This window comes from Saccopteryx bilineata, chromosome 5 (genome assembly GCF_036850765.1).
Source record: "Saccopteryx bilineata isolate mSacBil1 chromosome 5, mSacBil1_pri_phased_curated, whole genome shotgun sequence".
Classification (NCBI taxonomy): domain Eukaryota; kingdom Metazoa; phylum Chordata; class Mammalia; order Chiroptera; family Emballonuridae; genus Saccopteryx; species Saccopteryx bilineata.
Genome location: NC_089494.1, coordinates 194,715,024 through 194,741,493, shown reverse-complemented (window position 1 = coordinate 194,741,493; position 26,470 = coordinate 194,715,024). Strand labels below are relative to the sequence as shown.

Here is a 26,470-nt window from a genome sequence, read left to right as displayed (position 1 = left end):
TGGCTGGCGGTTAACCGCAGCCAAGCATTATCTCAGGGTCGCGCAGATTGTGACAGCTCCTAGAGCCCTTTCCCCACAGGCTGGCATGCGGGCGAGCGGGCGGGTCAGCGACTTCGTCCCGCCTGAGCCCTTTGAGCCCTTTCGCCTGAATGGAATGGGGGCGCGCGCGCTGGACTCCGGCTCCCCTTGGAACGCGGGCCGGGGCGCCGCTGGCCGAAGGCGCCGGCCGCGGGCGCAGCCCCATCGCGCCTCCCCCCGCAGCGCGCCGCGGCCGCTGGGCGAGGCGAGGGGAGGCGGGCCGAGAGGGCGGGCGAGGGACGCGGGGCTGCGGGAAGGTCGGGGGCGGGGAGCAGCAGGCGGCGGGGCCCGGGAGGAAGAGAACATGGCCTCTGCGGCGGGCTACGCCGAGCGCCGCTCGGGGCGAAGGCGCGCCGGGCGCCAGTGACCGCCATGGTGAACCCGAGCCGCGTGCAGCCGCAGCTGCCCGGGGACGCGAAGCAGCCGCCCGCGCCCCGAGCGGCGGGCCCGGGCCGGCTGATGGCGGGCGGCGCGGCCGTGGGAGCCGGCCTGGCGGCGCCGGGTGGCCTCCGCGAGCAGAGGGGCCTGGAGATCGAGATGGAGCGCATCCGGCAGGCGGCCGCGCGGGACCCCCCGGCCGGAGCCTCGGCCTCCCCTTCTCCTCCTCTCTCGTCGTGCTCGCGGCAGGCGTGGAGCCGCGACAACCCGGGCTTCGAGGCCGAGGAGGAGGAGGAGGAGGAAGAGGAGGTAGAAGGGGAAGAAGGGGGAATGGTGGTGGAGATGGACGTGGAGTGGCGCCCGGGCAGCCGGAGGTCTGCCGCCTCCTCTGCCGTGAGCTCCGCGGGCGCCCGAGGCCGGGGGCTGGGGAGCTACCGCGGCGCCGGCCATCCGAGCGGGAGGCGGCGTCGGCGAGAGGACCAGAGCCCGCCGAGCTCCAGCCCGGCCGGCGGTGGGGACCCGCTACATCGCCACCTACCCCTGGACGGGCAGCCGCCGCGAGTGGCCTGGGCCGAGAGGCTGGTTCGCGGGCTGCGAGGTAAGAGCGCGACCCGCTGCGGCTGGTGCTCAGACCTCAACCGCGGGCGCAGCCGGAGCCGTCGCCCCTGCGGGCTGCTTTCCGGGGTTCCAACTCGCATCCCGCTAGCGTCCCGCCTCCCGTGGAAGCGCATTCCCCACCTCTGCTAATTCTGCTCTATTTCCGGTACCCAGAGCAGAATTCCGCTGCGCCCTTGTCGATGCAAATATATTGTATTTTAAATATATTCCAGAAGAAGAAATGTCAGCATATTTTTACTTCTGGAAATTAGTGAACGCCGTATTAAAGTGAAAGGCAACATCTGGGTTTATTATTATTATCGGGGGAAAATGAATAGTACAACTAATGGTGGTTACACTGTGTACTCGCTAATTTCACGAAATTAAAATGGAAATTCTTTATTAGTTCCTATGGTCTTCCAGGTCTTGATCCCTCGTTGCGCCTCATCCTGTTCTCGAAAGGGTAACTACAGCCTTATCTAAGTTTTGGGAGGAGTGTTTTTGGATTGTCGTTGATGTTTTGATTTGTGCGGTTGTTTCTGGGAGAGGTTGCTGTTGAGAACACCGCGAATAGAATAAAAAATTATCTTTGAAAACAGTTATTTGGCCATTTCTAGTTCTAGGCATTTTTCTAAAACAGTTTTAAAAATGTTACATTGTTTTAAAAAATTGGAAGTATGTTTTTAAATAATTAAGTTAATGTTCTTTGAAATTCCAACAACTCAGTGAAGTCACCAGATACCAGCTGTGTGTAAATGTGTCAATTCGGGGCGCCCAGGTCTCCAAAAGGCAGGAAAGGAACTTTTAAACTCACCAGCATCTATTAAGAGGACACAAAATTTCCAAGAACACATGGGCATCCTGTTTTTGCAAAGTTTTGTCAGAGGTATCACTGGAAGAGTTGCATTTGCTCTTACTATCTGAATTATTTTAATCTTCACTTTTTTTTTTTAAGTAAGAAGAGGTAAGATAGTGAGACAAACTCCCCATGCCACCCCACCCCCCACAACCTGATCCACTAAGCAATTCTGTCTGGGGCCAATGCTAAAATCAACCCAGCTCTCCTCTGTGCCTGAGGCCAGTGCTGGGACCAATCCCGAACCAATCGAGCTACTGGCTGCAAGAGACAGGAAGAGAGAGAGAAGGGGGAGAGAGGAAGGTGGTCATGCCTCTTTTGTGCCTTGATTGGGACTTGAACCTGGACATCCATATGCCTGGCCACCGCTCTATCCACTGGAAAAACTGGCCAGAGCCTTAATCTCCATTTTTAAGATTAGATCCTTTGAAAATTTCCTCCCCTTCTCTAACCTGTCAGTTTTGAAAATCTTGGACCAAAAAAAAATTGTATTTTTACAGCAATGTAATTAAGACCAAGTCAGGCCTACATACAGACCCCAGTTCTACCACACATTGGCTGTGTGACTTGAGTTAACTGCTTACCTTCTCTGATCCCCAAATTTTGCTTTTTTTTTTTTTTTTTTTACAGACAGAGTCAGAGAGAGGGATAGATAGGGACAGACAGATAGGAACGGAGAGAGGTGAGAAGCATCAAGCATTAGTTTTCCGTTGTGACACAGTTCTTCATTGATTGCTTTCTCATATGTGCCTTGACCGTGGGGCTACAGCAGACTGAGTAACCCCTTACTCTAGGCAGTGACCTTGGGTCCAAGCTGGTGAGCTTTGCTCAAACCAGATGAGCCTGTGCTCAAGCTGGCGACCTCAGGGTTTTGAACCTGGGTCCTCCACATCCCAGTCCGACGCTCTATCCACTCGCCACCGCCTGATCAGGCCGCATTTATTTTTTTTTTAAGAGATAATTATTCAGTTCTTGACTTTGGAGAATTAAATGAGATGAGACATACAAAGTGTATAATAAGTCTCTCCCATCTGAATACTTCATAAATTAAATCAAATTCTGTCTGACCTGTGGTGGCGCAGTGGATAAAGCATCCTCCTGGAACGCTGAGGTTGCCAGTTCGAAACCCTAGGCTTACCTGATCAAGGCACATTATGGGAGTTGATGCTTCCTGCTTCTCCCCTTCCTTCTCTATCTCTCTCTCTCTCTAAAGTAAATAAATAAATATTTATTTTATATATATATAATAAATATATATAAATATTTATATATATAAATAAAGATTTTAAAAATTCTAAAGTACTGGCCTTACTGTCAGGGTTGACTAAGCTGCTAAAACAAATAGATACCTCCTTTCCCATTCACTGTGTTGTCTCATCACAGTCCATTTCCAGAACTTTTTCATCATACCAGACAGAAACTCTATCCATTAAGCAATAACTCCCCATCCCTCCTCCTTCCTGCCTCTACTAACCTCTATTCTGCTTTCTAGATACCTCAGATATCAGTGGTCTCATACAGTATTTGTTCTTTTGTGTCTGGCTTATTTCACTTAGCGTAACACTTTGAAGGTTTACTCATGTGGTGGTGTGTATCCGACCTTCATTCCTTTTGATATCTGAGTAGTATGCCGTTGTATGTACCACATTTTGTTTATTCATTAATCACTTGATGAACACTTTGGTTGTTTTCACCTTTTGACTATTATGATTTTCCTTTTATTTTAATCCAGACCTCACCTCATCACTTCTTCCTTTTCCCTTTTTATTTGCACAAATTTTAAACAAAGACATTTTGTATTTTCATTGCTGTTGGGATTTTTTTGAGGCAGGATTGCTACTCTGTGATAAGGTTGTGCTAGTAACAGAATTTATGCAGTCAACAGACATTTATGGAGAGTCTCTTGTGCTTGGTACTAAAAATATGGAGATGAATAATATACTATGTCAACTCTTGAGGAGCTGCAAGTTTAGTAGGGAAAACAGATAAAAGTAAGTAATTGCAGTGGCAGATCCCATGTACGGGAGGGATTCAAAGAGAAGAGGACCAGCTCTACCTAGGGAGGCCAGAGGCGGAGAAACCTGTGTTACTTTTTGAAAGATGGGGGTGGGGAGAGTGGATGAAGGAAAAATAACAGAGGTAAGACCAACTAAGCCTATAGCTCTTTGATACTTTTTCCTGTAGACAGTTAAAGCCATTGGGGGCTGATAGGATCACATGTCGATATTTTTTTTTTTTAAATTGCAAATTTAGTTTTGTTTTTTTGTTGTTGTTGTTGTTTTTTATAATTTTATTTTTTTAATGGGATGACATCAATAAATCAGGATACATATATTCAAAGATAACAAGTCCAGGTTATCTTGTCGTTCAATTATGTTGCATACCCACCACCCAAAGTCAGATTGTCCTCTGTCACCTTCTATCTTGTTTTCTTTGTGCCCCTCCCCACCCCCTATCCCTCTCCCATTCCCCCCTCCCCCCCATAACCACCACACTCTTATCAATGTCTCTTAGTTTCACTATTATGTCCCACCTACGTATGGAATAATACAGTTCCTGTTTTTTTCTGATTTACTTATTTCGCTTCGTATCATGTTATCAAGATCCCACCATTTTGCTGTAAATGTTCCGATGTCATCATTTCTTATGGCTGAGTAGTATTCCATAGTGTATATGTGCCACATCTTCTTTATCCAGTCATCTATTGATGGGCTTTTTATTGATGTCGATATTGAAGAGGATTGTAGCAGGAATGCAGAGAAGGGGGTAAGGTAGGTAGCGCTGGTTACTGGGAGAATAGGTCTAGAGGTCTGGCTGAGAGGGCTGGCAAAGGGTGCAACAGGGGCACGTGAGCTGGGGTGGAAGGAAGTTTAAGAGACAGAAACCATCAAAATAATGGATTGATTCCCTATCAGGATTAAGAAGAGAGCCTTATCTAAGATAAAATCCATGTTTCTGACTTGGTACCATTAATTCAAAACAGGACAAAAAGGTTTCTAGAACAAAAGAAAAGACAAATCTGAGTTTGGGGTATGTGTGTGTGAGTGGCCCGTGGAATCTGCAATTAGGAACTGGTGGGGGGCCGTGGCACATGCTCACCTGCACCTCAGGAGAGGGCTGAGGAGAACTCTGGATCCAGGAGCCAGTATCATAAAAGGCAGCAATTGACTATTCTCTAGAAAATGGACTAATGGTAATAAAAAGTCACTTCTCTTTCTAAAGGTGTCCCTGCAATTCAAGTGAATAGTAGGAAGTATTGTACTTGTTTTTCTAAGTAAGGCCCACATGTGTCTAAATACAAAAACAGGATTCTTTTATGAGTGCAGTGAGCATTTGGTCAGGCTATTCCGAATGAACTCACAGTCCATATGGATTTGGGTCTTTACAACATTCTGACATCTAAGCATCAGAAATAGGACATTTTATAGAGACCTGTTTCTGAAGCATAAACAGGCCTTGTCTAACCACACTATATTCTTCACACATATGTATTTGTCACTCCCAAAGCAGTCCCACAAAGAGATCCTCCTCTCTCGTTTTCAGATAAGGAAATAGCTCATAACATTAGGGAAGGTCTTAGCCCATAGTGGCTGACCCTCATTTGAACACAATCTGACTTCAGATCCCTACATTATACCTTGTCATGAACAATAAAGTCGCAAGAGTTTTGTGTAGTTCAGATGGGACGGGGTTAATATGAGGCAAAAGATCCACACTGAATCTTTTACCATGGAACTGAAGTATAATATTTACAGGTGAAATGATCTGCTAGCTGGGAATAATTTCAAAATAATGGGAAGGAATGGGTAAGGGTTTAGGTGAATCAGGTTGGTGACAAGTTGATAATTGTTGAAGTTGGGTGAGAGGTAATAGGAGTTCATTATAGTATTCTTTCTGATATATTTTGTATATTGCAAAATAAAACGGTTTTAAAAAGCATTTGAATAAAATAGTTGCAAAGATGGCATTTTTTCTAAGTCATTTATATTTGGGACGTCATTTGTGTTTTGGGTTATCCGTCTCTGAGTTCCTCGATATTTATAAGTAACACTGCACAAGGGAATAGACACTGTTATGGCGATGTGCTCCGACTCTGGGATTTGGCACTAAGCGCCCTCTTAAACATGAAGGAAGCTGGATATTACTCAGTGTCCCCCTCATGCCACGTCCTCCCTAACAGCTGGAGACATCTTATGTGCTAAACATGAGCAACTGGGACAATTGTAGGGACAGACAATGGTTAATTTTGAAGAATGCTGCCATTGTGGACATGATCTCTATCCTTAACCTTTCTTATTCTATTAGCTTAGTAAACATGGGAAGCAGGTAGCACAGGACAGCAAATTTTTCTATTTGTGGATGCTGCCATTTCTCATCCATCAGCATGTAAGGAAGTCCCTGTACCCTGAGACAGACCCAACCTATGCACCCAGTGGGGAAATTGGATGAAATGTTTAAAGCAATAAGTACTTGAGGAGGTAGATAGAGTAATTTAGAAAAAGTAAATGTATTAAAGTGTATTATATAAAAGTATAAATAAAAGAACGTGTTTCTTTTCATTTGAAATGTTTCTTTCAAGGGCTAGAATCTAATTGCGATAGAGCATTGCAAATTTAGCTTGAAGAAAATTTGAAAGGAGTTTGGTTTTTCTATATATAGGTCATGCAGTACCCTTTGTAACTATTAGGAACAGAGATTGTCCCTTAGTGTATAATTGTTTATAAACCATAGGAAAGAGTGAAGTCACTGACTGAGTAAGGCAACAATCTTTCCCAATGATAAAGAGACTAACAATGTCTAACCTTGTGTATGTCTCAGATCTGACCTCCAAAAAAAATATTCCCAAAGAAATGGTGTGGTTGTGTCCAGGGCTACTGTGCCTAACATTTGGCTGCCTCTGTGTTATTCTGAGTTATAATTTTCCATGTCATATAAATTTGTAATAATTCTTTAATATGATCGTTTCAGCAAACAAACATTCTGCTTGCAGCATTTCTTCTGAGTGAGTAATTCCCTGACAACTACCAGGTCTTGGCAGAAGCAAACCCAAGTCATAAGTTATGCTCAACTTTCAGTGGTGAAACCTATGATGCATAACACAGTGTCTTTGAATTCGGGTGCTGATTTTCCTAAAGGAAATCTGGAATAAAAAAGAAAAGAAAATGAAATACTCAAATTTAGTAGTAGAACTAATATATTATTATAAGACTTACGAATACATAAACACTAGTGATGAAGTCATTTCTTCATAGTGAAAGATCCTGGATCGTTTTTCCCCTGTTCTCTGTGTGGCTTGATTGTGGCTTAAGTAGCTCTGTGAGTTCCTGTGACTGAAGGGGTTAAAGTCTGAGAATAAAAAAGTGTGAGGCCACCAGGGACTAAGTTGGCTTCCATTCACAGCCAATCTAATCTAACTGAAAGGATTGAGAAGTTTGTCTTTTGGAAAACATTAAGGCTCTTCCAACTAACCAGCAATGTGACTTGACCACACTGTTCACTAATGGGGGTTTGTCTGTCTGCTGGTCCAAAACTGCGGTAACTCTCTCCAGCAACCTTGCGGAGGGTTATGTCATCTTTGCTCAGCTGGCCCAACACGTTTTCCATCTGCGAAAATGTAGAACATGGTTGCTTGGTTTACTCTCTCTAGAGAGAGAAGTCAGCTAAGTTGTTGCTTTTAATTTAAAGATTATATTGTTAATTGGCACTTTAAAAATGTGTTAAACTGAACATGTATAGTGTAGTGGCCTTTATGAAAATAAGCTACAGTTTCGTAAAGGCCAAAGACAGGTACAAAGTGGGCAGATTTTAGGCCAGTGTATTAGAAGCGTAGTGATAGATGTTTCCATAGGCAAATGATGCTCCAACCGGGACTTTTTTTCCTCAGGGGTGATTTAAAAGGTATCGTTTGCAATAGATGTAGTTTCATCCTGTACTAAGTTTAGTAATAGGATAATTATCAAGCTGTATCTTCCCTATATAAGAAGAGCTGATGTGTATGCACAATTATTTAATCTTTTAGACCTCCCACATTTCCTGTTCTCTTTCTAAATATTGACTAAGGTACTCTGCTAAAACAATTTCCCAGTTACATTCTGAGCATGCTAAAAAAAATGCGAGAGAATTTCCCTGAAAGGTTATACTATATTATTTTGTGTGGTTTTCCTTTGTCATTCATAAGATTTTTAAAAAAATAAAACGACATACTTTATTATTTTAAAGGTCTCTGGGGAACAAGACTCATGGAGGAAAACAGCACAAACCGAGAGAAATACCTGAAAAGCGTGTTACGGGAACTGGCCACGTACCTCCTTTTTCTCATCGTCTTGTGCATCTGTAAGTAGAACATTGCCTTCCTCCAAAGGAAAAGTTTTGTGTAGCACTCGCCGGGTAAAACAGACACTGGAGACGCTTGGAGAGTTTAAGACAAATCTTTATGGCCAAGAGAAAAAGAAAACAAAGCAAAACAAAACAAACCTGCGCAGGGGTGGACTCTAGTGGTAGTAATAAGAGCCACACCGAGTGCCTACAGTCTAGGGGTTTTTATAGCGTAGCAAGCAAGCAGTTCATACAGAAGCAAATTTGGCATTTAGCAATTGGCTCCCCCAAATTAAATTCTAGTCACGTGCCTTAGTAACCAGTCATACAGTTGAAAGCCCCAGCTGGAAATATCCCTATCTATCCCCTAGGATGTGGTTACATTTACTGTCTTAGGAGTTCTTGTGACTTCCTTATCTCAAGGACTCCTCAGCTCCTAACCATTCTGGGAGTCTAACGACTTCTCTATCTCAAGGACTCTTCAGTTCCTAGCCATCCTGGGAGTCTGGGCTCACCTGTTTACTGGACTAGTTCCTTTGAAGTTATTTCTAAAGCCTATTGATATATTTTATAGCTTTTATTCGAATGTCACATTTTGGAAATATTGGACCTGTCAAAATCATAATGGAAAGGACTTGCATGTGCACCACAAGGGTTAATTTAGCAGTTTTCTTCTCTGGTAACCTTCAATTAAAATTCAGCATTATATGATTGTGATGATCAGTTGTGACCACTTTCACTCTGAGCTGCATGTGGTAGCCTACCATTTACCAAGAAACTTAAGTAAAAGGATTTCTGCATTAGATTTCTTAACCATAATTAAAAGGACACTATTATATCAATGAATGTAAAGTCGACATAAAAATTATTTTCAGCAAAATGACATTCCAAATGTAACTTTCAAAAATACAAATAATGCCACCTAATATTGCTTTTATGGGGATATAAAGCCCCTTTTAGATTTAGATGTGTTGCATGAGTGCCTTAATTCTTCAATGATCTCCTAATTTTTACTCTACAGAAAGCTTACTGCAGACTAATCTCTTTCTTTTTTCTCTCTTCTTTCAGTAAGTGCCTGCATCCTGGGGGGGGGGGGGGGGGGGAACAGGAGAGAGGCCTTAGCCAGAAACGAGTCTTAGCAACCATTTGTCTCAAAAGTCCAGGAAGTCATGGGCAATGGATTTATTCTTTGAATTAAAAGCTGTCAGTTGATGGAATTCTGTGATGTCCCTTCTAAAGCCCTGTATAAGAACAGACAAGGGAGCACATTTGTGACTACCAGAAGTTTTTACTACTCTGGAAAAACGAGTTCATCCTTATAGTGTGTACTTAGAAATGCTCAAAAATTCATGCCAACCTTTAGAAAGAGTCCCCTTCTTTGTATATGGAGAGAATCAAAATGTAATCAAAACTTTAATAATGCCACTTTTTTTTTCTTTCTTTCTTTTAAAATTAATTTTAATGGGGTGACACTGATAAATCAGGGTACATGTGTTCAGAGAAAACATCTCTAGGTTATTTTGACATTTGGTCATGCTGCATTCCCATCACCCAAAGTCCAATTGTCTTCTGTCACCTTCTAACTGGTTTTCTTTGTGCCCCTCCCCTCCCCCAACCCCTTCCCTCTCCTCCCCTCCGCCTCATAACCCCACACTCTTGTCCATGTCTCTGAGTCTCATTTTTATGTCCCACCTATATATGGAATCATATAATTCTTAGTTTTTTCTGATTTACTTATTTCACTCAGTATAATGTTATCAAGGTCCATTCATGTTGTTGTAAATGATCCGATGTCATCATTTCTTATGGCTGAGTAGTGTTCCATAGTATGTGTGTGTATATGTGTGTGTGTGTGTGTGTGTGTGTGTGTGTGTATATATATATATATATACACACATACACCAAAGCTTTTTAATCCACTCATCCACTGACAGACACTTGGGCTGTTTCCAGATCTTTGCTATTGTGAATAATGCCATAAACATGGGGTGCATTTCTTTTTTTCAAACAGTGCTATGGTGTTTGGGGGGTATATTCCTAAAAGTGGTATAGCTGGGTCAAAAGGCAGTCCGATTTTTAATTTCTTAAGGAATCTCCATACTGTTTTCCACAGTGGCTGCACCAGTCTGCATTCCCACCAGCAGTGCAGGAGGGTTCCCTTTTCTCCACATCCTCGCTAGCACTTATTCTGTGTTGTTTTGTTGATGAGCGCCATTCTGACTGGTGTGAGGTGATATCTCATTGTGGTTTTAATTTGCATTTCTCTAATGATTAGTGATGTTGAGCATTTTTTCATATGCCTATTGGCCATCTGTATGTCCTCTTTGGAGAAGTGTCTATTCATTTCTTTTGCCCATTTTTTGATTGGATTGTTTGTCTTCCTGGTATTGAGTTTTACAAGTTCTTTATAAATTTTGGTTGTTAACCCCTTATCCAGACATATTGTCAAATATAATAATGCCATTCTTATTACATTAAAATTGACAGCTAGGATTTAATTGACTAAGTGCTAAAATCTTCCTTAAAAACAAGATTTTATTTACTATATTTATGAAAAGAATAAAAATATTTGTAAGTTGAACATAAAAGATTTAAAGAAGTATCAAAGTTTCAATATTTGTAATTTTAAGAAATTTAATATTGATTTATTTAATATACTCACACTGGTTTTTCCTAATACCAGTAAGCTCTTAATGAGCTTTAGCAGGGTGTGACTTCTTTGTACATTTTTGGAGACTCTAACTATCTAAGTGGTAACTTAAGAAAAACGAAGTTATTTAAGTTAAAAAAGTATGTCTTTATGAACAACACCCATCTTCTTGGGATTTTTTTCTTCTTTTTTTTCCCTGGTTATTTTATTTTTAATTTTCTGAAATTTTCTGTTATTTGTTTAAGAAGAGTTATCTCATTACTTTTTAAAACAAGGTATCTAAGACAGAAATGCTGAAAAGCTAGAAATGATCTATTCATTACACTGAAAGTTAGAAAGCAAGTGATTTGATATTTTTAACTTTTAGAATACTAAACTTGAGTTGCTTTCTGCATAGAAATGGTGGTTAAATATTAAATTATAGTGGCCCTAAATATGTGCTAACAAGTTGATTACAGAATTATTATTGCTATTAAATTTTTAAAGCATGACACATATATATATACATATTTTGTATGCAAAATATAAGTACCCTATAAGTAAGACTAAAATTTTAGTGGTCTGAAAACTGCCTGAGCATCAGAATCACCAGGAGAATTTATTTTTAGACTACAGTTTGCCCAGATGTACTAAATCAGAACCTTCCATAGGTCGCCCAGGGAAGTGGGTTTTCAGATGTACTGACAAGTTTTGGGACTAGGCCAGAGAAATAAACTGAATAGCTAGAGTTTGAGAAGCATACCTTAACTCATATAACTAATAATTGATATTTTTAAATTTATTTTATAATTTTATGTTTTTTGTTCTTTTTCATGCTAATCACATTTTTTTCCCTAATGTCAGTAGCTACATATTTACATAGCAAAGTTATATTTTTAAGATATTGTAGAATCTCTGGTTAAAAAAGGATCTTAGTGGTCATCTGTTCAAACCTCTATTGAATTCTAAAATTCCCCCTGCAGCATCCCTCTCAAATGGTCAGTCATCTTGCCTCTGATGAGTAAATATTCCAGGTTAAGAGACTTACTTTTGAAATAGCTTAGTACATTTTTCTATAACTATGCGAGACAGTTCTTCCTTACATGAAGCCAAAGCCCACTCCCGTCTAAGTTCCTGTCTTGGTTCCACTCCCCAAGCCTACATATACCAGGTATCTTTTCCATGTCTCTTCTCCAGTTTAATCAGAAGTTTGGAGACAGCCCGTCCTCCCTAAGTCTTCTCCAGGGTAAACCTTTCCAGTTCCTTTAACTTTGACCATGTGATTGGAGACATACTTTTGAGTAATCCCCATGATAGAAACGCCTTTCTGGCATATGTTCTGTTTACCAGAGTCCCTCTGAAAGCACTGCAGAAGTCTCACATGAAAGAGTGGGAAAATGGGCACATGTTCACCCTCATCCAGATACTGCACTGTGGTTCATTCCATACACCCTACCACCTCCTGACTCTTCACAGGATGCATATGATTCCTTAGTCTATTCACCCAAAACAATAAAACACTATGTCCTGCAGCCAGTATTTGAGCACCTTCTCCTGGAACATAGTGGAAGACTTCTCTTTTAGCTCTGTTAAATTTTATCTCAGCCTGACCTGTGGTGGCGCAGTGGATAAAGCATCGACCTGGAAATGCTGAGGTCGCCGGTTCAAAACCCTGGGCTTACCTGGTCAAGGCACATATGGGAGTTGATGCTTCCTGCTCCTCCCCACCCTCTCTGTCTCTCTCTCCTCTCTCTCTCCCTCTCTGTCTCTCTCTCCCCCTTTCTATCTCCTCTCTAAAATGAATAAATTAAAAAAATTAAAAAAATTTTTTTATCTCATTAAGATTTTCTCACCATTTCAATTCATTGAAATTATCTTGGATCGAAATTCATTCCTTTCATATATTAGCTTCACAGTATCAGCAGAATTGCTATCTCCCTGTTCTTATCCTGGTGAATTAATAAATCAGGAAACATTGGTTCAAGAACATCAGTCCACTAGTCAGAACTTTTTCAGTGAAGTTCACTGAGTTACATTACCATTCTGTTCAGACTGTTCATGAAACAGGATGAGATTTTCAAATCCCTGTCAGAATAACTAGACCATTTCTGTGATCTGTCTGCTGTTGACCAAGTTAGAGAGGAAGTGGAGATAAGCAAGCATGACTTACTCCTAGTAAAGCCTTACTGGCTCTTAGTGAGTGAGCCCTTTCCCCAATGCTAAGAAACCATCTTCTTAATCACTAGTTAAAATCTTGCTGGCAATATCAATATCAAATAACCCAGGGACCTCTTGGTTGCCAAGTTTTGTGTGCTCTTTTCAGCCTTTGTCTGGCATTTGGTCCCACAGCATTTGGCATTCTAGAAACTTCCCTCTCATCTGTGACTCCTTCTCTTTCTGTGTTACTCCTTGCTCTGTTCAGTCTCTTAGTTTTCTTTTTTCTGAAACATGTTTAGACAGTAACCTTTTCCATGGCTTCCACTGGCACCTGCATGCTGGCGCCCCCCAAGTCCCTCCAGACCTCTCATGAACTACACACCTTGTGTTCACTTTTACCGCACATTTCCAGTGGTGAATCTCACACGTGTCTCATCTGTAACATTCCTAAACCTGAACTTACCATCCTGCTTATACAAACTTGCTTCCCTCGCGTTCTCTGTCTGGGTTGCTATTAATTATCATCACCCACACGAATGCCTCACTCCACACCTGGCCATCATCATCCGTGCTTTTCCCTCGCTCTTCTCATCTGATCATTACACCTAAGTTGTCCCCTTTAGTGCCTCTCAGGTCTGTCTTTCATACGTCGCTATTATCCCTGTTTTAACTTTATCATTATTATCCTCGAATAGTCATTTATTCATTCATTCGACTATTCAGTAATTTACTTAAAAACAGATTTGGGCCCTATCCTTAAATATGGTAAGTTAAATGAAAGAAGACAATTAGGGAAGAGGATTTCGCTACAGGGGAGGATTCTCTGAAGCTTGATGCAAGTGGAGCCAGTCAGATGATTTTCATGAACTGAGTGAAGACTGAGGACATTCAGAAGCTAAGTAAAGGCAGTTATTGGAAAGGGTGCCATAGGGAGGGATGGAAACTGGTCCGGGGCCAGACACTGCAGAGCTGGTAGGCATTGGTAAGAGAGAAGCCAGGGTTTTAAGTAGAGGAATGACAAGATGTATTTAAGTTTTAAGAAGATGACCCTGAATGCCATTGGACCACAGGTTGGATGGGATCCAATATCTGGAGTTTTAGGACCCTCAGGGCACTGCTTCCAGCCTGCTGTGTCTGAAACCAGATTAATCCAGATCACTCTCCCATTTAACGTGCTATAACCACCTCGCCTTCCAGATGAAGTTGAAAACTGTAATAGACTAGCATGTCACTAAATAGTCTTTGCTTACTTCTTGAGACCTACCATTTCCTATGAACTTCTGGTGCTCAAACCCATCAAACCATCTACAAGTCTGCAAAAGGCCTGTGCTGTCCCTTTCCTGTTAGTCTGTTTAATTCCTCCTCATCCTTCAAGATCAGCTCAAGAGCCAGATATATGGAGAAGCCTTTATCCACTAGCCCCGTCCTCTGAGCCGTGCTGATGTCCTCACATTGGATTGTCACATTAGTTCATGCATCTGTCTCCCTCAGTACAGGGAGGGAGGAAGAGATGCTGTTAGGTACATCTCAGATTAGGCACATAGAAGTTCTCACTAAAGGTTGACAACTTGGCCCATTTTTATTCTCTTTTATTGACTAGTACTTCTCGTTCACTAACAGAACTTTTCCGAATATGACAACTGAAACAGTTCAAGCCTAATTCTTCTTTGATTTATGTATAGTACTTTGCATTTGTATATAGCATCTTTAGGTGGTAGCGTCCCTTTAAATGTCTGTTCTTATTTTATCTCCACCATGTCCCTGTGAGGTTATGATGAAACACAGAGCTGGCAAAGAAGTTTGGTTTCCTATTGAGGATGATGGCTTTGCTTTGTGGTAGATGGCCTGGAATATTGGGCCCAAGGCATCTTGGTTCTACTGTCTGTATCTGGTGTATTTATAGCTGTGCGGAAGGTTTTATTTCATCTTTGACCCAAGAGTTATTAAAAGAAAAAAAAATTTAATTTTTAAATGGCTTAGTTTTTTTCTATATGTTTGTTTATTCTTTTTATATTAATATTCTGCATTGGTGGTTTGAAAAATGGGGTTGGTTTTTTTGTTGTTTGTGAAGGGTTTTTTGTTTGTTTTGGGGGTTTTTGTCGGTTTTGTTTTGTGGCTTAAGACAACAGAAATGTATTCTCTCACAATTCTGGCAGCTAGAGGTCGCAATCGAAGTGCCACAGGGCCATGTGCCCTCTGAGACCTGCAAGGGGATTTTTCCCTGCCTCCCATAACTTGTAGTAGTTTGTCAGCAATTCTTGGTGACCTTGGCGTGTAGCTGCATCAAGTGCTCCATCTTCAGGGCCTTCTCCTGTGTCTCTGTGTCTCTGTTTCCTCATATGGCTATTTCTTTATAGGATACCTGCTTGGTTCAATCTTTTTTTGGGGGGGTGGTGGTTTTTTTTAAACAATTTTATTTCTTCACAAATGGGCAATCCTAACCACTGCCAAACTTCAGGGATCATAACTGCAATTGATTAATTGGTGGAAAATTAAGTTGCTTTTTCATAACTGATGTCCCCTGTGGTAGGCTGCCTCCAAATAGGTCCACCATCGACTCCATTCCTCCTCATACTCACATGTCATGCCTATACCAAATAGTTGAGTCCAATGCCCTGCTTCTTGAACCAGGCCAGATTCTGTTGCCTGACAAATGAAATTCTGTGGGAGTGACATTTGGGAACTTCTGAAGCTAAGTTTCTTCCTGGGCCTCTTGGAATGCTCATTTTTGGGTCTTACCCTTGTGAAACTCAGCTATTACGCTGTGAAAAGCTCTAACTACAGGATTAGTCCATGAGTAGGAGCTCTGGTTTTGAGCAAACTAATTGACAGACAGCATCACCCGCCAGCCTTGTGAGTGAGCCACCTTTGGTATCTAGCTTAGTCAAAGCTTGAATGACTCGAGTCTCACCTTGTCAGAGACCTGAAGTGAGCACTGTTCAGGTGGGCTCAGGGAACCCACAGAAATGGATTTATCACAACCTCTCCATATTTCCTCCCTTTTCCTATCTTCGCTGGAGTCAGATACACAAACTCTTGCCAACAGGATTAACAAGACCTAGGAAACGCCCTAAGAGAATGCTGATCGAAGCAGACACTTCAGCTCTCATTGAGGCTTCAGAAGGTTCCATCAACGTTCAGTTTGCACACTCGAGAATATAGGTAGAGACTAGAAGCCCAAGGTCAAACTGCCAGCATAGTTGCTTTTTGGTGAGAAAGCTGTGCTCAGTGTAAAGATGTGTCTTCTTGCTATTTCCTCACTCACATGGTCTTTTCTCTGTGCACACATGGGGGTGGATGACAGAGAAGGAGATGGAGAAAGAAGAATATGGTTGAATCCTAATTGTAGGGATTTACTGATATTCCTTTTCATAGCCTAGAATACCCTTACTAATTTTTGTAAATGTTCTTGTAAGCCCTGGCCGGTTGGCTCAGCAGTAGAGCGTCGGCCTGGCGTGCGGGGGATCCGGGTTTGATTCCCGGCCAGGGCACATAGGAAAAGCGCCCATTTGCTTCTCCACCCCCCCTTTTCTCTCTGTCTCTCTCTTCCCCTCCCGCAGCCAAGGCTCCATTGGAGCAAAGATGGCCCCGGCGCTGGGGATGGCTCCTTGGCCTCTGCCCCAGGCGCTAGAGTGGCTCTGGTCACGGCAGAGCGTCGCCCCGGAGGGGCAGAGCGTTGCCCCTGGCGGGTGTGCCGGATGGATCCCGGTCGGGCACATGTGAGAGTCTGTCTGACTGTCTCTCCCCGTTTCCAGCTTCAGAAAAATACAAAAAAAAAAAAAAAATGTTCTTGTAGAAGAATGTGTGATCTCCTTTGGTACAGTATGAAGTTTGATATTGATATATATACATTAAATCACATTTTCAATTAAAACTGTACTGCCCCTGGATATTTTTTGTCTACTTTCTCTGTTAAAGACTGAGGGAATATAACATTGTTTCCAACTACAGTTGTGGTTTTGGTAATTATCTTTATATTACTAGAAGGTATCTTGATATTGTTATTCAATATATAAGAGTTCCTTAGAGTTAAATCATTGTATATATAGTATTATTTTATCAATATAAAATAACCTGTTTATTTAACTCAATACTCAATTTGTAATCTTTGTCAGATGATTATACCACTTAACAAATTTTAAAAAGTATTTTATTCTTAATATACATCTAATACATAATTTCTCATTCCTTTATTTTTTGCTTTATTTTGAAGGGTCTCATAAAAATTCTAGAGATGCATTTTAAAAAAATATAAACCAAGATTTAATAAGACTTTGTCATCTATGTAGTGAGTTTACCCTCTTCTCCTTCTATGCTTTTGTTTTGTCATCCTTTTTCTCCTCTCTTTTTATGCTTTTTTGTTGTTTTCCATTTCTTTTCTGTTGTCACATTGAAATTTTTTTCTTTGCTTTTTATTCTAATGATTTGGAGTTCATTCAGTACAATTCTTTTTGTTTTTGGTATTTAAGCTTATGTTCTTCACAATATAAAGGATAATAGAGTATCTACTGCCTATTTTGAAATGATACCATGTTTTTAACACAGCTCTGGTTAGTTTACATTCTGATTATTTGGTGATGCTGTGATGACATTTTTTATCCTGGCTTATTTTTTTTTAATTTTTTTTCAAAATACCTTTTATTTATTTATTTATTTTCAGAGACAGAGAGAGAGTCAGAGAGAGGGATGGACAGGGACAGACAGGAATGGAGAGATGAGAAGCATCAATCATTAGTTTTTCGCTGCGACACCTTAGTTGTTCATTGATTGCTTTCTCATATGTGCCTTGACCGTGCGCCTTCAGCAGACCGAGTAACCCCTTGCTTGAGCCAGCGACCTTGGGTCCAAGCTGGTGAGCTTTTGCTCAAACTAGATGAGCCCACGCTCAAGCTGGCGACCTTGGGGTCTCGAACCTGGGTCATCGGCATCCCAGTCTGACGCTCTATTCACTGCTCCACCACCTGGTCAGGCTATCCTGGCTTATTTTATAGAAAGTGAAACTTGGGAGCGAAGACAAGGACTAAATAGAAGAAATACATGCATGTAGGATATATATGTGTCCTTTACATTATATTTTTTAAATTCTCATTTAAAGTTATGTATTTTATGCTATAATTTTTTTCTTCACAATTTAGTTCATCTAAAGAGTGAATGCTACCTTCTAAGTGGGTTTTCTTCATCAGGAACGAGAAGGAGAAATGATATAACAGTCTTAATATCTCTGTTGCATTTGACAGTATACAAAATTTTTTTACATACGTTTCTCCAGTTGAACTACGCAGAATCCCTCAATGTTATTATTCCCATTTTCTAAATAATGAAACTGAAGCCCAGAAAACTTAGTAGTTGCCTGATATCCGAGGACACTGAGACTTACAACATAGATGAAGCAAAGTGGAATATCAAACCCAAATTATTCTGACTCTGAATACAGGGGCCCTTTAGATACAGCCTAATGGACTTATGGTGCAGCTGATTCCTGGAGTGTGTGAAAGTGTCACTCAAAGATATTCTGTGGACCATCCCGTCCTGGCACAAGGGATGGACTGAGTTAATGTTTGCTGATCGATGGTTGAACCATCATCCCTCCAGAGCTAGAAAGCATTGTTTCTCTGAATGTCCAGCAGATGGCGCTATACAGCTAAAGGAATGTGTCATTTTTCATTAAGTGAAGCCATTCAATTCCATACAGGTCCTGAGAATTTCAAAAGCAAAACCAAAATTAAAAATATAAGGGAAAAAAGGACATTTTTTTAACCATTGGCTAAAATTTATGTACATATATAACTATACCATATTTATAAATTGAAAGGTTTAAATAATTTGTCAAAATTCCTTTTTAGCAACAACAAAAAGACTCACAAGTGAACAATTACAGAATGATCTCTATTAATCAGCCAATCCAATGCAAATTCTAATTTCAAGTTAATTTTAAAAAATGAACTTACTCCTTTAGTTGGCCTTGGGGAGCCCTCACTACTGCTCTTTGGCGTCAGATCAGCTTCGTTCCCTTGGCCGACTGGGCCACAGAAGGCCTTAGTAGAAGACACTGTGCTTTGTCCATGCCTCTGTGGGGTTGGGTAGGCAGTGCTCGTCCCAAACTCTGTGAGCGCCTCTTCTTGACGGCGGAAATCATATCTTAGTTATCTTCATGTCCAACACCTTGTTCTGTAAATGTGAACGGATTAAAAGTCTGAACACTTAACTCTGCTCCAATACATTTTTGGAAAAGAGGCAGATAATTAAGGAGTTGTGCTCATGTCCTAATTAGTGGGTCACCAGATGGCAGCTGAGGAAGCCTAACTGAAGAAACTGGACAATGTTCCTCCCCTCTACGTGCAGCACACACGCCATGTGGATTATGTGTGTTTATTCTGTTGGCTGCTTGAGATGGACTCTCAGACACACTTTTGTTTAGATCACTATTATCTACTCATCTCTTTTAATAATCTTAATTTTCTATGATGTTTGGGTGGGAAGGGGGATTATAGGGGAGAGAGAGAGTTTACTATATAGCATTTAATCCCAAGTCATTTATTTATTTATTCATTTTAGAGGGGGGCGGAGAGAGAGAGAGAGAAGGGGGAGGAGCAGGAAGCATCAACTCCCATATGTGCCTTGACCAGGCAAGCCAGGGTTTTGAACCGGCAACCTCGGTGTTTCCAGGTTGACGCTTTATCCACTGCGCCACCACAGGTCTAATCCCAAGTCATTTAAAACAAACTTTTAAAATGCATTTTTATGATGCCTGAGATTATTGTACAATCAGCTAAGTATTAATCACCTGCTGGGTTGAGAACTATGGTCAAAGGAAGTATAAAATGTGTTTCCTCTGGAAGCTTTTTGTCTGCTGATTGTAGGAATTATAACTTATTACACCTGCAATCCATTAGAGTCCAGCATTAGATAGTACTCATTAAAATGCCAACATTTTTAATAGGTACATTATACCAGTCTGATTAAGGAGGATGACCCATTATTACTGGATATTTGTCAGCTACTATTTTGGATAATTTTTAGTTGTTTTTTTATTTAAGCACCAAAGAATCCTATGAATAGCTAATTACCCTCATTTTACAGAAGAGAAAACTTAAGCTCAGTAACTTGCACAGGTCACATGGCAAGTAAAAGGTATGGCCTAGATTCAAACCCTGATCTGAGACCTATTTAGCCTATAAATAATCTACCCGCCTCCCTCTAGGACTGTTCAGAATGGGCTGGTATAGTCAGCAAGTCTTCATGTTGGGTGGAGCTTGAGTTTAGAGAGTTTCATACAATATTTGATAGGTGGGAGGTAGGTAGTCTGTACCTGTCTGCATCCTGAAGGGGAAAAGATAGAAAACTCAAAGTGGTAGTTAAAGAAAGTTTAGTGAAGGGACTATTTACAGAGCTGTGACAGTGTTACAGGGACCAAAAAGGGGAAGTGAGGTACTCAGGAGAGGTTACCACCTCCAGGCTTGAGGAAAAGGGGAAAGAATGGCATGGCATGAACCCCTTGTAGCTGTGGGAAAAGAGATTTCCCCAGCAACTGTAGCCAACGTTAGTGGGACCCCTGACAAACTTCACCCTTCAGGTGAGGAAATGGAGAGTAGGGGCGAAGAGAACAAACCCAACTTCTCTTCCTCATGCCCCCACTTCTGTTCTGCCCCGACTGGCAAGGGGCCCAGTATGGTACAGTCTCTAGAGGTGAACCTCAGGGCACACACAGAGCAGGGCAAGAAGCATGGAGAATTGATCTGCAAACAAACAGCAGCCTGCCCCTGTCACTGTGGGCGAGGAAGCAGCACGTGCCCAGCTGTGAGCTGAGGAGCACCTAGGTCCTAGACTGTGCAAGTCTGATCCGGAGGTGCTGGGAGAGGAAGAGGCATGTTGGAATTTCCAAATGTCAAGTAAAGATGCCCAATCTTAATTCAGTACTCAATAATAAGCCAGTTTTGTTTCCCATTGTGTCAGTGTTCATTTATTTCTTTTCTAAACCAGAGAGCGAGGGAGATGCCCTAGAAGAGTGACAGAGGGAAGGAGGTGAGGGTGAAAGACAGTGTATGGATGTCTGCCATCCCCGGGAATGTGGGGTGAGGGCAGGCCCCTCACGGAGTTCATCTGACTCTCTCTGTGTTCCAGTGACCTATGGGATGATGAGCTCCAGTGTGTACTACTATACTCGCATAATGTCACAGCTCTTCCTCGACACCCCAGTGTCCAAAACGGAGAAAACTAACTTCAAAACTCTTTCTTCAATGGAAGACTTCTGGAAGGTATTTGCAAATAACTTTGAAAGTTCCTCTTTATCACTTAAAATTGTTCATTTAGCTTCATAAGTTCAATCTGGCAGTATCATCAGGGCCTGCTATGTAAGATGTGAGTTATGATAAGTTGTTAGAAGTCTTTGTGGCCTTTGTACCTGCTGAGTGTTTCATATCTGGACTTAATCCCCATAGCAACCGTACAAGGTAAGTGTTAACATTCCCCATGTTGTAAATGAATCTTAGTTTGATTCAGAGTGACTCCACATGACCAGAGAATAAGAAAAATGGACTTTATTCTGGCCTGACAGATACTTCCTCAGCTAGTTTATAATTCATGCAGTCATTCATGTTCCAGTATATACCTGTTTAGTATCTATTACGAGGTAAAGCCCATAGGGCAAAATTTTGTTGGTTTATCTTGCTTTTTTCCCCCATTTTTGTGTCTTTGTTGGTGATGGCAGATACCCTAAAAACTGCTTGATACAAGGCGGGCGTGTTCTTTCACAGATCTCTAATGTAAAATTCAACCCAGCCCCTTCCAAAATTGTCACAAATTCCAGCACAGTAACAGAGGAGAAGTAATGAATGATACCACAGGAAAAACATTACAGAAATCTAGAGGATAAGGTGTTCAGAATCTACACAAAAGGGAGGAGAGAGGAGAATTGGAAAGGAAACGAATATTTATTCCTGAGGAGACACTTTCTAAAATTCTTATAAAACACTGACATCAGAGCTGTCGATTTTAAAGTTTCCAGGAGGAAACTGGCTCACAGGAACCTATTCATTCTAAAGCCTAAAAACACTTGGCATGCAAACCACGCTTGCATAATATGAATATTTTCCTCCCTCAGCAGGGCAGATCAGTTCATCTCTGCTGACCATCTGATAAGACACTGAGAATGGCTAGATGTCTTTCCTCTTGGCAAACAAGAAACTTCTCACCTATGTACAATTGCAAGTGATAACAAGCTCTAAAAGCAGGAATGGGTGGCATTGGAGGATTCACCATATGGAAAATAGTCCAAACAATTAAAAGATCCACCAGATGGCACACTGGCAATCAAAACTGTAGTCTTTTCCTTTTCAAAGAAGTTTAGAAACCATGGTCATTAATTATTAACTACTTTAATAAGAGAAAATGGAGTTGATAGTGGCTGTGAGTGTATGTAAACAACCCCCTTCCCGTCTGCCATCAGTCCTAAAGCAGAAATCAAGAGTTTTCATGTAGTAAGCACCCACTGTGTGCTTGTTGTCCTGTGAAATGATACAGAGATTAGCATGGCCCCTTCACAAGGATGACATGCAAAGTTGTGAAGCATTCTATATTTAAAAAAAAAATGAACTGTTTATTTGAAACATCACATGCGCTTTTAAAAATTAAAACTCTTCAAACAATAGCATCCTACCAGTTTGGTGGCAGCAAACAAAACATTGCCAAAAATACATTGTAGAAAGTTCTATCTTAAACCTTTAAAAGTAAATTAATATTCAAAATATTTCTACCCAAATTTAGCTGTATATAGGAAATTTTGATTTCTATATTTATCCTATAATACATGAAATATCTGTAACGCTATATACATTTTAACTGCATAGGCATTAGTTCCAATTCAAACAAGACTGAAAAAATGCTATTTTATGTAGTTTTTGTATATTTGAGAACTCCTGTGCAATATACGGAAAACTTTAAAAAACCACTCAGCACCATTGTTTTGTTTTTTTCTGAAAATACAGCACTTATGGTACATAAAAAAGTCTTAACCCAATTAACCTTAAATAATTTTTAAGTTAAAACATTTATAACACTTTAAGTGCTTTGCAGATATTTTCTTTATAAAGTCTGCTCAGTAAAATAATCTAAATATTAAATATTAACTATAACCAAGATGAGTCTCAAAGGAATCTATTGAGAATGACCAACCGTCATAAAAGGCAAATCCCAACTAAAGCCAATACGAAATGCTGCTGTAAGAAAAACTATAATCATAAAATATAGTGGTTTCATGAATTCGCCTCACTGGACATCCTCCTTTGATAACCGTCAGTGAAATAAAAATATAACCCTCTAAACATTTTAGAGCATGTCAGTATTTGCTTTTCACCAAAATTAAAAACAAAATGTGAACAGATCTAAGATTGGATTTCTTGGTTTCTGTTCATACTGTGAAATAAAACTGCAGGGTCATCCCAAAGGGTTGAGCCCCTCCGAGACCTGAGGGCTCTATGTACGTGTTTGTTTAGATCCAGATCACCCTCTTTCAAATCAGATGTAGTAACCGTACAAAAGATGGACATTACGGGTGCAGGAACCCAGACTCAAAGGAGGATCCTGCTCCAGGCCGCACAACTAGCAAATGATGGAGTAAACTCCCACTTAAATCTCTCCAACAGCAAAACCCACCCTTGTTACTCTACTGTGTTCACAGAGTGCTACCCTGTTGGTCATACAAACATTCCAGGAAGGAGCAAGGCAGCTGCTGAGCTTGGAGCTTTGCAAAAATGTTTCCTCTGCTTTCAGTTCACAGAAGGCGCCTTATTGGATGGGCTGTACTGGAAGACGCAGCCCAGCAACACAACTGAAGCTGACAACCGAAGCTTCATCTACTGTGAGAACCTTCTGTTAGGGCTGCCGCGGATACGGCAACTCAAAGTCAGGAATGGATCCTGTTCTATCCCCCAGGACTTGAGAGATGAGATCAAAGAGTGCTACGATGTCTACTCTGTCGGTAGTGAAGACAGGGCTCCATTTGGTCCGAGAAATGGAACCGCGTAAGTGTCTGTGGCTCATGGCTGTGTGTCCTGGCCTCTCACCAGTGTTCATTCACCCGTTCACTCATGCATTCACTCATTCACTCATTCATTCACTCACTCACTCACTCTTTCATTCATGCATTCACTCATTCATTCATTCATTCACTCACTCACTCACTCTTTCATTCATGCATTCGTTCATTCATTCATTCACTCATTCATTCGTGCATTCATTCTCTGACTCCTTCATCTAAGGAGAAGATGCCTTAAGTGGGTCTTCAATGTTTATATTTAAGGCCATGGTCAAATTGAACTTTGGTTTCTAAAGTTTTCTCTACTTTTTACCCCCTTTCAGCTTCTACCTACGTATTTTTCAAAAGCCTGAATGAATCATTGACCCTAACATCCACAGGAAAGAAGCTACTTGGCCTACAGAGGTTTCTTTTTTTTTTTTCAATGGTGTGACATTAGTTAATAAAATTATGTAGGTTTCAGGTGTACAATTCTGTAGTACATCATCTATATATGGCATTGTGTGTTCACGATTCCAGGTCGAGTCCCCTTCTGTTCCCATTGTCTTTCTTCTACCTCCCCCACCCGCCTTTCCCTCTGGTGACAGAGGTTTCTTTTAAGATGGCTGGATCCTATTTTTATAAATCCATTAATATCATTTCCTAGATTATTACTAGGACATTTTCTGGTAAAGAAATTTTTTATGAGCTCTAACAAATAAGTGGTTGTTCAGAGCACAGTGAATTAAGGTGGTTAAGAAGTCTTTGGGCAGTTTTTCTGTCTGGTATAAAGCCCGTCCTTCTCAAATGTGCGTCTGTGATTTTCAGTATTTATTTGTAATGTGTATATTTACAGGGATTTGTTTTTGTGCTCTTTGGCAAACATACTTAAAACACCCTGGGTGTTAAGGACAGTCATTATTTTCCGAGTTCCTGTTGTTATAATAAAGGAGTGAGAGCTCTCAGGCTTCCCTGCAGCGGGCCTCACAGGGTTGCTGCCCTGGGCAAACTACTGTTGTTGTCTAAGCTGCGATAAGCTAATCGTCAGCTCGCCTAGATTGCTTTCCTAGGAACCGAGGCTCCCAGAACTCAGTTTGTTCATACACAGTGGGGGAAACCACCTTTTCCATGATCGCTTTCTTTGTCTTCCAGCTCACACCCTATTTTATATCAGGAGTCATACGAAATTTAGTAAAAATCAGAAGAGTTAGACTAAAGGGACTAAATTCAAAAGAATTTTTTTCCAGGTTATGGTAGTGATTTTCCTTTCCAATTCTCCTTCTCTTTCTAGTTCCTGCAAAGCCTAAACACACCCTTAAAACTCTGGTGCCTTGCCCAGTGTTTCACTTTATCTCATCTCCTAAATAAAAGACATCTATGCAGTTAAGACTTCATGCCAGATGCTATCTAAGAAGTGATTTTATCCATTATCTCACCTACTCTTCTCAAAACTCTGAAATAGGTATCATCTCCATTTTATAGATTAAAAAAAAGAAAAGAAAGTAAAAAAAACAGGCTCACTTAATCAAAGTGCCCCTGCTAGTAAAGGCGGCCACTGGGATCTAATCAGCCTGACTCCTAAACCTGTGTTTGCTTCTTTCCTGTCGGCTGTGTTGTAAGGTGGCCCCTTGCTGCCCTTGGCTCCCCATCAGCCTTCCAGCTGCTTGAGGGCAAGGCCTCTATTTCCTCTACTTTGTTCTCTGCTGTATTCTCAAAGCCGTGAGCAGGGCCTAGTCTAAAGAGATGCTCAATAAATACCTCTTGAATGCATGGATGAGTGATTCCCACTCTTCTCAAGCCACGCCCATTTCTCCTCTCCCTCACCTCTAACCTTGAGAGAATAGTCTTCTCTTGCCACCTCCAAGCCCTTTCCATTGGTTCACCCCTGTAAGCTTAATACCCTTGCTTTTGGAATCTCTCTTGGAAGCTACCAGTGACCTCTAACAAATCCACTGAACAATTCTCAGTCTTCATCCTGGTCCACCTCTCTGCAGAGTGTGACAGTGTTGATAGCTCATTCTTTGGACTGCTGTGAGTGACACTGAACTTGGGCTTTCTTATTCTGTAACCCCCTTCCTCTCTCCCCTCTCCTGTCTTACTCCTAGGTTCTGTATTCAGATCTCTGCCTTCTCTTTCATTGTATTCTTTCCCTTGAAATTCAGATTGATTCTACTCTCGTCTATTTCATGATTCATCATCTCATCAACAAATACACTGAGTGTCAACATGTGTCCGGCATGTTCCACACGAGGTCTTCCTTTCCTAGCATGCCCTGAGGTAAACCGCAGCAGTAAACAAAACATCATCAAATGCCTTGTGTTCACAAACCTTATATTCTGGTGATAGAAGACAAATTTATATTCAGCCTCTGTGTCCCACTAGCTCCTCCTATACTTCAATATGCCCCAAGCTGACTCATCACTTTCTCATTGGATTTGCTCTTCCTCCT

General features: G+C 41.2%; 1 protein-coding gene and 1 pseudogene across 1 annotated transcript in view; both read left to right on the top strand.

The window, feature by feature from the left end:
• Positions 1–325: 325 nt before the first annotated feature.
• Positions 326–26,470, top strand: part of PKD2 (polycystin 2, transient receptor potential cation channel) — a 65,278-nt gene continuing 39,133 nt past the window's right edge. The window contains exons 1-4 of the mRNA XM_066279257.1: positions 326–1,054; positions 8,129–8,242; positions 21,132–21,265; positions 23,778–24,028. Of these exons, the coding sequence (XP_066135354.1) occupies positions 451–1,054; positions 8,129–8,242; positions 21,132–21,265; positions 23,778–24,028 (1,103 nt within the window). The 5' untranslated portion in view covers positions 326–450. The remainder of the gene's footprint in view (positions 1,055–8,128; positions 8,243–21,131; positions 21,266–23,777; positions 24,029–26,470) is intronic.
• LOC136307138 (U6 spliceosomal RNA) lies at positions 22,491–22,589 on the top strand (annotated as a pseudogene).